Source organism: Polypterus senegalus, unplaced genomic scaffold, assembly GCF_016835505.1.
Source record: "Polypterus senegalus isolate Bchr_013 unplaced genomic scaffold, ASM1683550v1 scaffold_6893, whole genome shotgun sequence".
NCBI lineage: Eukaryota > Metazoa > Chordata > Cladistia > Polypteriformes > Polypteridae > Polypterus > Polypterus senegalus.
This window is the reverse complement of record NW_024378398.1, coordinates 1-12,670: the sequence shown is the minus strand read 5'-3', so window position 1 is coordinate 12,670 and position 12,670 is coordinate 1. Positions and strand designations below refer to the sequence as shown.

Here is a 12,670-nt window from a genome sequence, read left to right as displayed (position 1 = left end):
CATAAATAGCCTAATCTGTCCTGATGGAATATTGCCAACTCACAAGCCAAATTAATAAGCAGATGCTCTGCAGATGAGGCACAGAACAAAGGAAGCTTTGCAGTGTTGATAGACATCTCCCTACTACAGCAGACAGCACCTGAACTTTTACACTGGTATTTGGTCGTTTTATAAAGATGCAGAATATCATTCAAAATTGAACTTAAATTGTGCTTTGACATCAGTGCCTAAAGTCAGAAGTACTGTACATCATCATATTTGGGACTTAAATGAATGTCTTCTCATAACAAAGAGTACAAATTACCCATTTGTTTATTCATTCAGACATGTCATTCTTGATTGTTCTCTTTGTCTTTATCATATTCTTAACAAAAGTAGCTTAGCCTTAATCCATAATCTGTTTTTTTAAATTTCTGTAGTATTTTCTTATTTTGTGTTCATTTTGCAATGAAAATTGTGTAACATGGAGTATTCTTTGATTTTGGGGTCTTAGTGACCACATGTATGGAGGAATATTTTGGACAAAATTAAATAAATAAATAAATGCGCAAATAAATAAAAGTGCTGTGAAATGTGAGCATAAATAAATAAATGTATCATGAAATGAGAGCATAAATAAATAAATGTATCATGAAATGAGAGCATAAATAAATAAATGTGTCACGAAATATGTTTTTCGTTGCTTATTTATTTATTTCATTTTCATTCATTCATTACATTTATATAGTGCTTTTCTCAGTACTCAAATTTTGTCCGTAACATTCCTGTAAACCGTCATGAAATACGGCTTGAAATAAAACTGTCACTTTCACTCGTCAAAGTTGAGAGGATGGGCTCTAACACGCCCTCTAGTTACTGATTGGTGAATCGATAGCACAAGAATTAATTAGAAAAATGCTTACTACTGCCGATGAAATGGATTCTGCCGAAGATATTACGTATTTCAGAGAGAGAATTGAAGATCTATTGGAAGAAATTACAATGTTGGTGGCCCTTTTAGACTCCGATATAGATGAAACTATTTTTAAAATTATCGAAGAACAGGTGGAACAGACTCTACTACACTCCAGTTCAGGTGATGCAGTTCCCTGCTCTGGACGTCCATCCTTTGACATTCCAACTGAGTCAATAGAACACCTTCTGTTATGCGGTTTAAAAGTACGACAGATTGCAGATCTGTATGATGTATCAGAGAAGACGATCACAAGGCGAATGAGCCAGTCTGATATCTGATAGCTGCACGGCTCTATTAGTTTAGGTACTTTGACATGGAATGCCCAAAGCAGCTCCAACTAATATTTTGAACTGAGTATTTGACCCTTGTTTTACGAGTATAAAGTCAGGTGCATATTCACAGCTACTTTTTCAAACAACTGTACAGCTCTGATTAGTGATAAAGTTGTTCAGTTCAAAATATTAGTTGGAGCTGCTTTGGGCATTCCATGTCAAAGTACCTAAACTAATACAGCCGTTGCAGTTTACCGTATATCAAACTGGCTCATTCGGTCCTGCAGTGGGTTGGCACCCTGCCCGGGATTGGTTCCTGCCTTGTGCCCTGTGTTGGCTGGGATTGGCTCCAGCAGACCCTCGTGACCCTGTGTTCGGATTCAGCGGGTTGGAAAATGGATGGATGGATGGCTCATTCGCCTTGTGATCGTCTTCTCCGATACACCATATAGATCTGCAATCTGTCGTACTTTTAAACCGCATAACAGAAGGTGTTCTATTGACTCAGCTGGAATGTCAAAGGATGGACGTCCAGAGCAGGGAAGTGAGTCACTTGAACTGGAGTGTAGTCGAGTCCGTTCCACCTGTTCTTTGATAATTTCAAAAATAGTTTAATCTATATCGGAGTCTAAAAGGGCCGCCAACATTGTAATTTCTTCCGATAAATCTTCAATTCTCTCTCTAAAATACGTAATATCTTCAGCAGAATCCATTTCATCGGCAGTAGTAAGCATTTTTCTAATTAATTCTTGTGCTATCGATTCACCAATCAGTAACTAGAGGGCGTGTTAGAGCCCATCCTCTCAACTTTGATGAGTGAAAGTGACAGTTTTATTTCAAGCCGTATTTCATGACGGTTTGCAGGAATGTTACGGAAAAAATGAAATAAATAAATAAGCAACGAAAAACATATTTCGTGACACATTTATTTATTTATGCTCTCATTCCATGACATATTTATTCATTTATGCTCACATTTCACAGTACTTTTATTTATTTACGTATTTATTTATTTATTTAATTTTGTCCGAAATATTCCTCCATACACATGTAAATGGGCAATGGCGTTGAATCAAAGGTTTTGATTCGACAAATATGTACTGTGGCGTAATCAGTTCAGTTCAGGTGTATTGTGATGTGTCTGAAACTCACATTTGCATGCTTGACCAACACACAATACACCAAAATCCCCCTTTAATGTGAATTTGCTCCATACGATTGACTAAACATGTCACCTTGAGCCCAGGTGTTCCCACAAACTCCCTTTGCCTTATAGTCCATGAGGTGAGGTACCTAAACATTCCAAGAAATGTCTGAAGAAAACCAAAATGAAGATCTAAATGTAAAAGTTGAGACAATGTTCCAAAGAATGCCCTAACCACAGTAAAACAATCCTTTTTGTTAAAATGATTTGTGAATTATGTCCAGGTTTAATTTTGGGTTTAACCAAACCCCTGTACCTGACATCATGTGCGCCGGAGGTATTCTTAATGTAAAACTAAGCCTGTGCAGACTGCTGTGAATGTGCGCCACAATACTTGGCATAATTAATTAAAGTCTCGAGATACCACCATGTCACAGACACATGCATACAATCATCGTCTTCTTTTCGGACAGTGTGCCTGTTAACCAGAATAATGACGGTAAGTTCCAGCGATTAATTAAGTGTATTTAGTTGTTTATGAAGCCATTTTCTCAGACATTCATGGACACTCTGACCACCCACTTCCGACCACATAAATAAAACCAAATCTCCTGTGTCCCCTCTCAACCCCTTAAAATTAGACCTGTGCCACAAGCACTCATTTGGGTCCTGTTGATACTACAGAATTTCCATGGGAATGCTGACCCCTACAGAAGGGTACTGGAGCAAAGGACAGGTCCTGAAGTTGATGTGAAAACTGAAGGGGTTCCTGAATCCATTAGGGTTCCAGACAGAATTCCTACATGGTTCACTTTGGGCCTTGACATCTTCTCCAACAATCAGGTTGCAATAGGCACAGCAAACACCATTAGCCCTTTAACTATTTATGGAGCTCAGGGATGCAAGAACACAAACTGCCACCAGTGAGAGCTTTCAGAACTCAGAGTTAACCTGAAGCTCACCCTCAAAGTAACTTCAGGGCGCAGTTTAAAAGCAGTACGAGATGATCAATGAAAATTGTCCTTGCAGATCCTATTGGGTAGTTGAGGCGAATGGCAGAAATTTATGAGTTTATTTTTTAAGGCTGCTTCAAAATGTTAGTCTACTAATTAACTAAACTTGGTGGGTTAAAACAAAACACAAAATCATAAACTAAGTTTAGGCAGAAGGGGTTCTCAAGTGTTGTGAACCAGGAGTTCCAATAAATCAAAAGTTCCCAAAGCCCTTCCAAAACTAAGCCCCAGCTACTAATAAATCCAAGCAGTGAATCTTTATAAAACAAAAGATTCATTTTTCACAAGTATTCCTATAACTATGAAGCTTCATGGAGCACAAAGGTGAAGTGGAGTTGCTCAAGGTACAAGACACACCAAAACAGACAGGTCCCAAAACGGACAATCAAGCAATCATCAAGAAAACTGAACTAAAATTAGAAAATCCAGTAACTCACAAAATCACAGAAAAAAGGCACACTTGGAGGTCTCTTCGAAATGAACTGCTAGGACCGGTGGGAGACCCTCCACATTTATAGGGAGTTTGGCAGTTGATCCCTCCTTTTAGGGGACCACCCACAAAACACATGGAACATAAAACAGGCAGCTTATAGATAATAATAATACACATAATCAACAAAAGCAACGTTAACATAGATAATTACACGAGAACTAAAAAGACATGAAACAAGACTCTGAAGCATGTCGTTAAGTGCTATACACCCAAGGCGCAGTCATATGAAACATCATAAAAGAGCCCAACAGCCAGAGCTTTGTGCTGTGGCATTAGTTAGCTTTGCTTGCAGTGCTTCTGGCCATCTTAGCATTTCAATTTTTGGTGTTAGACTAGTCATTAAGAATGCTTTTTTCTTTCCTTTTTTGTTCTTATTCTACTTTCCCTGTTTTTTTGCACCTAAGGGGGTGAGGCCACCAGTTGTCATTGTTGATGCCAGTTATGGCCGTCGCCTGAGAGGATGGATCAGAAGCAGCTGTCGTCTCAGTAGTTCACTGAAGCTTTGACTGACCAAAGTCTCGGTTTAGAGCTGATATTCTCTAACACTCTCATTCTTTTAAGTTTATTTTTGTTTAATTGCATTTTGTAAATCTTAGTATTTTATGATTTTTGTATTTCCAAATAATTTCTTGGTTTTGAGTTTTGGGTAAAATTTTGCATTGAGATTTCAGGAATATTCTTTCTTGAAGAGGGTGTTAATTTCATTTTGTAGAATTTACTGGTTCAGTTCTTGCTCATTTCAGTTTATTCCCTTTGCCTTTTATCTCTCCCCTTTTAATTTAATTTCTTTTGCTAATAAAGGCTAATTTGCTGTTTACATGAATTCTGAAATTATGAATAATTATATTCAGTTTCACCAGGCAACACGTTTCCTTTTCTGAAGTTATGAAGTGCGGTTGGTCAACTGCTTTACTCAGTCTGTACCATTCACTTACCGAAAAGAAGCAAATATGGATCTTGTGTCTGCAGCGAAGTGTCGCAAAGTGGTGAAGCAGAACTTCACCTTTCAATTGAGTGATGAGAGGCTGAATGTGTTGTTATTTGCAGTATTCACACAATTTTTTTACTTTTGTTTAACTTACATGTGAATTGAGTCACTGTTACTATATCTGCTTCCATCACAATGCTACCAGTGACTGGAATTATCCGAAATAAATATCCATGTCCTGGTGTCAGTCCAGTTACAACTGCCACAGTTGAAGACACTGTGATGTTCACGGTCACATCTCCCAAGACTTCCAGGATGTAGCTGGTATGGCGTGAGCTGGATGTGTTCCAGGTGAGGATAACTGAAGTCGTATTTATAGTATACGCATTCACACTGCTGAAATCGATCTCTGTGAAGACAAAAAAGAAAGAACAAATGTGGGACTACAGTGACAAGAACAGCGTTCTTTAGAAGTGAACAGCTCTTTACAACTCTTTAAAATGATTATTACTTATAGTGACAGCCAAGAAACCTCAAGTTTACATGAAGAACGGAGATAACAACATTTCTGATACAATGGACTTCAGTTGAAAGGCATGAAGAAAATGTCAAATTACTCGTGTCACATAATTCACATATCAGGCGTTCATTTGTATGCTCACAACATTACAAACGAGCATTTTTGCTAAAATATCCATCCAACCTGCTATATCCTAACTACAGGGTCACTGGGGGTCTGCTGGCAGGAAACAAACCACAGGCAGGGTGCCAGCCCACCACAGGGCACACACACACACACACACTAGGGACAATTTAGAACTGCCAATCCACCTAACCTGCATGTCTTTGGACTGTGGGATGAAACCCACGCAGACACGGGGAGAACATGCAAACTCCACGCAGGGAGGACCAGGGAAGCGAATCTAGATGAGATCAGGTCATTCTGCCCATCAAAGCTTGCCGGTTCTATCCATTTAGCTATTCCAAAGTAACATCAACTCAAGCTCTGAAGGTCCCTAAAGTTCTGCTGTCCACTATACTACTTTGTCACTTAATTCTAAGTGTCTGAGGTTCTCTGTGTAAAGAAAAACTTCCTAATGTTTGTGCAAAATTTACCCTTTACTATTTTCCAACAGTGTCCACATGTTCTTGACGTGTTCTCATTTTAAAGTCACAGTCTCGTACCACTGTACTAATTCCCTCCATAATCTTAAACACTTCAGTCAGGTCTCCTCTTAATATTCTTTTGCTTAAATTGTAAAGACTCAGCTCTTTTAATCTTTCCTCATAACTCATCCCCTGTAGTCCTGAATCAGCCTAGTCGCTCTTCTCTGGACCTTCTCTTCTGCTGTTATGTCCTTTTTGTAGCCTGGAGACCCAAACTGCACACAGTACTGAAGATGAGGCCTCACCAGTGTGTTATAAAGCTTGAGCGTCACCTCCTGTGACTTGTACTCCACACATCAAGGCGCTATATAACCTGACAGTCTGTTAGCCTTCTTAATGGCTTCTGAACACTGGCTGACAGTTGAGTCTGTTGACTCCTACATCCTTCTCATAAGGTGTACTTTTAATTTGCACACCTCCTGCTGTGTATTGTGAAGAATGATTTGGAGGTAACAGCAGTTAAGTATTTTGGTTTGCAGTGCACATTGAATTATATAAACTTTTGTTTTCTAATGTCATTAATTGACTGCTGAAATAGTCAAGTAAACAAGCAGAATGTTCCAGGATGACTCAAGAAACTGCACCAAATAAGACTTGCTAGTTGGTCGAGTTCAAGAGATATTGAAAAATAAGAATACAAGAAAGACTTTTATTTTAGGTAGATTGTGTTCTGCGCTAAAGCATCTGATGTCCTTTAACCAATCAGAGTATGATATGTGAGCTTTAATTCATCACTGTTTTGTAAATTCAGTTGTCTATAAATATAACGCTCTACCTGCACTTTTTGACGATTTTCACAATGCTGTAACAGACTACAGTGACGCGCGCTCCCTCTTCAGTTGGTGCTGTAAAAGTAAATAAAGGACGCAGATGGACAAGGTTTCATCTGCCCAATTACTGACTCAAGAAGGTTTTATCCAGTAGAGGATGTTTCTTTCTTCAATTAATATGTTTGATTGCCACCACAGTATTTAAATCTAACATGTTTACTTTCTAGGTGTAATTCTTTACAGTTATTGACATTAAATTTGCCACAAATCTGCCCAAGCCTGTCTGCTATCCAAGTCCTTCTGTGATGATATAACGGATTCCAAATTATCTGCCAATCTTGGTATCATCTGCAAACTTAACCAGCTTGTTACTTATATTCCTATCTAAATCATTTATAAATATTAAAAATAGCTGCGCTCCCAGCACTGACCACTGCTGGATGCCACTTTTAACATCGGCCAATTCTGATGATGTTCCTCACGCCATCACCCTTCTGCACTAATTCTGCACCCATCTACACACCACACCCAGAACTGCCACTTCTTTTAGTTTGATGTCCAGCATTTCCTGTGGCACCTTATCAAACGCTTTCTAAAATTTAAGATAAATAATATCATAAGCTCCACTTTGATTGTATTTTTTGTTGCTTCCTCATAGACTTCCAGCAGGATACTAAAACATGAGCTCTCTCTTCTGAACCCACTGCTGCCCGTTCAGTAAAACTCCTGATCTTGACATGTGTTGGTCAATCTTTTCCTTAATAATTCCTTCTATTAATTTACTTGTGATGAACGTTAATCTTACTGGCCCATAGTTGCTTGGATCTGCCTGGTCATCCTTTCTATGCTACAGGATAATATTGACTTCCTAAAAATATGTGTCAAGGCTCTATATCTGTACTCGCTAACCTCCATAACAACTTGAGGATAGAACTTATCTGGTCCAGTGATTTGTTTGATTCCAGCCTTTTTAATCTGAGCAGCTGTTCTTCCTCTACAATTCTCAGATCCCTCAGAATCTCTTTAGTAGTCTCTTTTACTGCTGGGATGTTATCTACTTCCTCACATGTGAAGACTCAGAGAAATACGAGTTTAGAGCATCCCCTATTTCACTATCACTATGTTTTTAATTCTCCTTTATTATTCCTGATGCGATTCCTGCCTTCCTTGAATTCATGGGCCACCATGGCACATCAAGTCGTGTTAACATTGTGCAGCTGGACCTGAGAAGGGAGTACAATGACAAATGAACAGGTCAAGGACCTGGCCTTGTGTTGGTGCAAACCACAAGAAGGTCAATTCACTGTGCAGTTTCACAAACAGCTCTTGCATAACCCTAACGTCCTGTATGTCTGATGTAATGACCAACAAATGAATAGTGAGGTGAGCCTTTAATTCAAAAGTTCAATCCTGCTTCAATGTGCATCGCTGTTGTGCATTCAGAAGATTTCCCAGAAATGGCTTATTTCACAATAGTAATAATTGGCCAAAGCACAAAAGTTGGGATGTTGTGAACATGTGACTGAATGCTAACTGTGGCTCTGGAGTGGATTAATTAGGTCTGAATTTATATATTTAAAGCAGACAGAGAGGACAGAAGAAATCCTCATATTGCATTGTGTTTGTGAGTGACTCAAGCCGGCGAGATGCTTTGAAATCTGAGTAGCAAAGCATGCACTGCCATTTCAGTGGATGAGAGGAGTGCCAGTGTACACAAGTAATCAATTCTGCCTTTGTTATCTGCCATTATTTATTAAAATGCATATTCATCCAGTGAAAGGCCAGTTAATGCTGTGCTGTGCAAATGGATTTGGCAGAAGTGGGAAAAGATGAAGAGGAAGAAGAAGATGACTTTTGTTAATTAGTCTAACTGGTATATGCAGCATTGCTGGTATCCTTTAAACCACCTTAGAATTGGCACTAATAGCAGGATGTGGAATTTTGACCACACTGCCCCCTCTTGCTGGGCCGTGGCCACTGCTTAGAGCTGAACGTTTGTGTGTCTTACTCGGGCAAATTGAAGGCTTTGAAGTTACTTACTTGGCTTGTTGCAGAGATTTCCTTGGCAGCAGTTAAATCGAATATTTTGGCAAAAATTTGTTGAGCAGCATCCCATGTAAATCAGCACTGAACTGTCTGAAAAAACAGAAAAAGTGAAGTTGCTGCGGAGTCGTGTATCATTTTAATGAAAAAATAACTTCAACTTGATCAACATCGAGCTTATCCTCTAAATAAAATGTCATCCTTTTCTGAATGGACCAAAGGGAAGCTGCTCTCCTGCGCCTGCGTTTCTGAACCCTGATTACATCTATTTGTTTGGTCCACAGTCTCACCCCAGGTAGGCATTCGGTTCAAATGAGACTTACAAAGTCTTACTGGGTTACCACGTTACAAAAGGAAGCACTCCCAGATGTTTCTTTTGTTCATTTTAGATTTTTTGATTTATGTTTGGAGCGCTGCGGTGGGTTGGCACCCTACCCGGGATTGATTCCTGCCTTGTGCCCTGTGTTGGCTGGAATTGGCTCCAGCAGACCCCCGTGACCCTGTGTTTGGATTCAGCGGGTTGGAAAATGGATGGATGGATGGATGTTTGGAGCAGCACTAATTAAAAGAACTTACATTTCCCAACGGTTCTGACGCTATAACATTATTGGCCAGATAAGCAGGAGGCAGCGGTTGCTGGGAAGGAGATTAATAAGACAGGCTCTTTAAAAAGGAGCCTAAAAGACAGAGGGAGGATTGCGATCTATCAGTGTCACTTCTACTCTTCAAACATTCTATTAGATAATAATCTACTGCTGCCTTGGATTCCAGTTTTATCTGGATGTATGTGCCGTCCTCTGCCTGTTTGTCGGTGTGGATTTGTCTTGGTTGGCTTCGTCTCCGTCTGGAGAGCACTACCAGTCACCTCCAATCCTCACATGTCAACCTGAACCTGGTAGGACAAAACTTTACATCTCCTTTAGAGGACTGTTCACAGGGATTTCATGTCACACGTTCATCGTCACCGGCTCCTGCTATTTTAGAAAATTTATATTTAACGATCAGTGTGCCTTCATTCATTTAGTTTTAGAGTTTTTAAAAATGAATGCTTATATTTTTCATTTCTAAGTAGCTTAAAAGCCTTCATTTATTTGTTAGCATAAAGGTTGCTGGATTCTTTGCTTGCAAGCAGGCCTGTCTTATTGTCTCATTGTTAAGTTTAAAAAAAAGCCATTGTTCTAAGAAATGCAGCTGCTGACATTTTAACCTTAAATAACTAATAAGTTTAGAATATATATATATATATATATATATATATATATATATATATATATATATATATATATATATATATATATATATATATATATATATTGTCAAAATAAAGTGGTGTCAAAGTGACATCACCAACATAATATTCACATTGAATGACTGCACAAGTAACACATAACAATATTAACACAAATCTCATATATTTGAAATGTCTTCAGCAGACCGGCTTGCTCAGCATCACTCCAGTTTGTAATGTGACTTACAGACAGCCGTGAAGCAGTGGTCTTCGATCCCAATGCATTCTGCTACTTTCCCACATGTGCCGTTTGTCCCAACACAGCACACCAAGCCGTTTGGTGCAGAAGACATGTCAGCTAAAAAACACACAAAATTCAATCATTATAATTATGGAACAATTATTTGGTCAAATATTGATAGCCTAAGCCGGGGCAGACAGGGTGAGTCCTGAATGCCCGCAGTGGCTACAGGTTACAAGTTTCTTAATGAGAAGCCAATTATTGCTAATGAAGCACTTATTGCTCAAGTGACATTTTCTGCTTCATTTTAGTGGTCTCACTTGTTAAGGTTCTCCTTTCTTATTTCAGTCTTAAACAGCTGCACTCGCTGTTATTAATGACTCCTTACTAGCAGTTAGATGTAAATGAGAAAGGAGCCAGCAGTTCTCCATCTCACTTGTCTCCATTTACACCTGTTTGGATTCATCAGTATTTTTTGATTTCATGAAACATTTAAGAGAAAAATATGACAAAGTGAAAATGATCTGTTTTAGGCTTCAAATCATTTGGATGATTTGTTTGGGAAGGAAAACAAATCTGTGATACAAGAGCCAAACACTGCAGACTAACAAGCCATTACATTAAATAAGGTCTGAGATTTCTAATGAAGCAATTGGGTTGGAACAAAAACCTGCAGCCACTGCGGCCCTCCAGGACCGACACTCTCTACCCCGGCCTTCTGCAGGAGCGTCTTTGTAATCCTGACAGATATGCAGGTGCCATCAAAAGCACTGGCACTGTAAGAGCCAATCTTAGAAAGTTAAAGCTTTAAGTTAAATTAAATTATTATTAGTGCACGATTAGAGATGCAAGTCAATCTTTTAAAAAGTTGGTAGAATTTAATAAACACAATTCTCAACACAGGCCTCAAATGAACAGGGATGTGCCGCTCAACGCTATCCAAGCACACCTCCACCCCTTCTTCAAGTTTCCAATGAAGACTTCACCAAGACACCCCCACTTGTGAGATCGAGGGGTTCCCCAAAAACAGCATTGATCGCTTGCTGTTAACAAATGACAATTTAATTTTGGTGAAAACCAGACTAACTTGCACATGCTCTTTGACACTTTAGATGGTCACTTCTAGTGTAGGGGTCTACCCTGAAAAACACTGCCATCCTGTCCAGGGTTGGTTCCTACCTTGAGCACATTTCAAGTCTGAAATGACTGTGGATGGCTGGAGTATCTTAGTAAATGTCTGTGATTAATGTGACATCATTAGGCCTATGGAGAAGTTTAAATGAGGGCAGGCAATTCAGCTCAACAAAGCTTGCTAGTCCTATCCACATAATTCTTTTAAAATTTCATCAAGTCCATGTTCTGAAGGTCCTTAAAGTCCTACCATCTACCGAACTACTTGGTCACTTATTCCATGGCTCTCATCAGTAACATGAAAGCTTTGCATCAAAAGTCAGGGTTGAATGCATTGAGATATTCTGTTCTTGATCTCTTCACAATGATGTGGATTGTGAAAGTCAAAGCCTCTGCTAACCTTCTTGCACTGGCGCCTCACAAAAGTCGGTGTCACAGCATTCGGTTGTTCTTGTTATGCTGCCCTCTCCAAAGTTAATGGAAGTTGTCTCATTACAGCTGTCTGGGATGGTGCAGTATTGCTGGATGTAGTCATTCAAATAACCACCTGAAACCGAGAAAAAAGTGTAAGACACTTCATTAGCTGTGGGCGATGTGGGAATCTGTTTATCGCTGAGGGCCCTTGCACTCTTTGAATCTGGAGTCTCCAATCATTGCTCACTTCATGTTTCAATGTGGCTTTTATTTCTCAAAAATCTCAGAAAGTCTTATTAAATTGTCTGCCCCGAGATTGTATGATCAGTGAGCATTCCGAATTAGATAAACTAGAAAAACCTTTCAGGATCCTGTGCCATAAATTCTCTATCTTTTGCTCAGATCTTCATCTGTATAGATGGAGTCCCCTTTATCGAGTAGAGAAGGCCTTTTCCTGTGGCCCTCTGTATTCCTGCGCTTTGCTTTTCGCTCACACTTACCGATGCTGTCTTTGACCGCCACAGTCGTACAGGTTGTGTACTGAGGGTTGCAGACATCAGTCAAGTCTTCACAGCCACTTGCACTGCCGGGGAAGCAAAGATGACAAACCAAAGAGGAAACTAAAACACAAGACGAAACAAAGACAAGAGGAAAGAGGTCTCAAGTGAGCTTATTCAGGAGCTAAGCAGTTCAGTCAGTAAGTCAATAAAAATCTCACATAATGAGCGGCCATGGCTTATATTGAGAGTGTGTCTGTAATTCTTTAGGTAAAGTGGAACCCTATGTTCTTAGCCTAGATGACCCAACCAAACACTCTGAACTTCATGGTTCGCTGTACCATGGATGGCCTTTTATCTAATTCCATGTATTT

General features: G+C 39.4%; 1 protein-coding gene across 1 annotated transcript; it reads right to left on the bottom strand.

The window, feature by feature from the left end:
* Positions 1 to 4,959: 4,959 nt before the first annotated feature.
* On the bottom strand, positions 4,960 to 12,419 carry LOC120519582 (urokinase plasminogen activator surface receptor-like; the record flags this gene model as incomplete). The annotated part of the gene is made up of 5 exons (XM_039742525.1): positions 4,960 to 5,214; positions 8,783 to 8,878; positions 10,261 to 10,371; positions 11,786 to 11,932; positions 12,300 to 12,419. Coding segments are annotated over 5 exons (729 nt in total), but the record flags the coding sequence as incomplete, so codon positions are not given.
* Between the last annotated feature and the right edge of the window lie 251 nt (positions 12,420 to 12,670).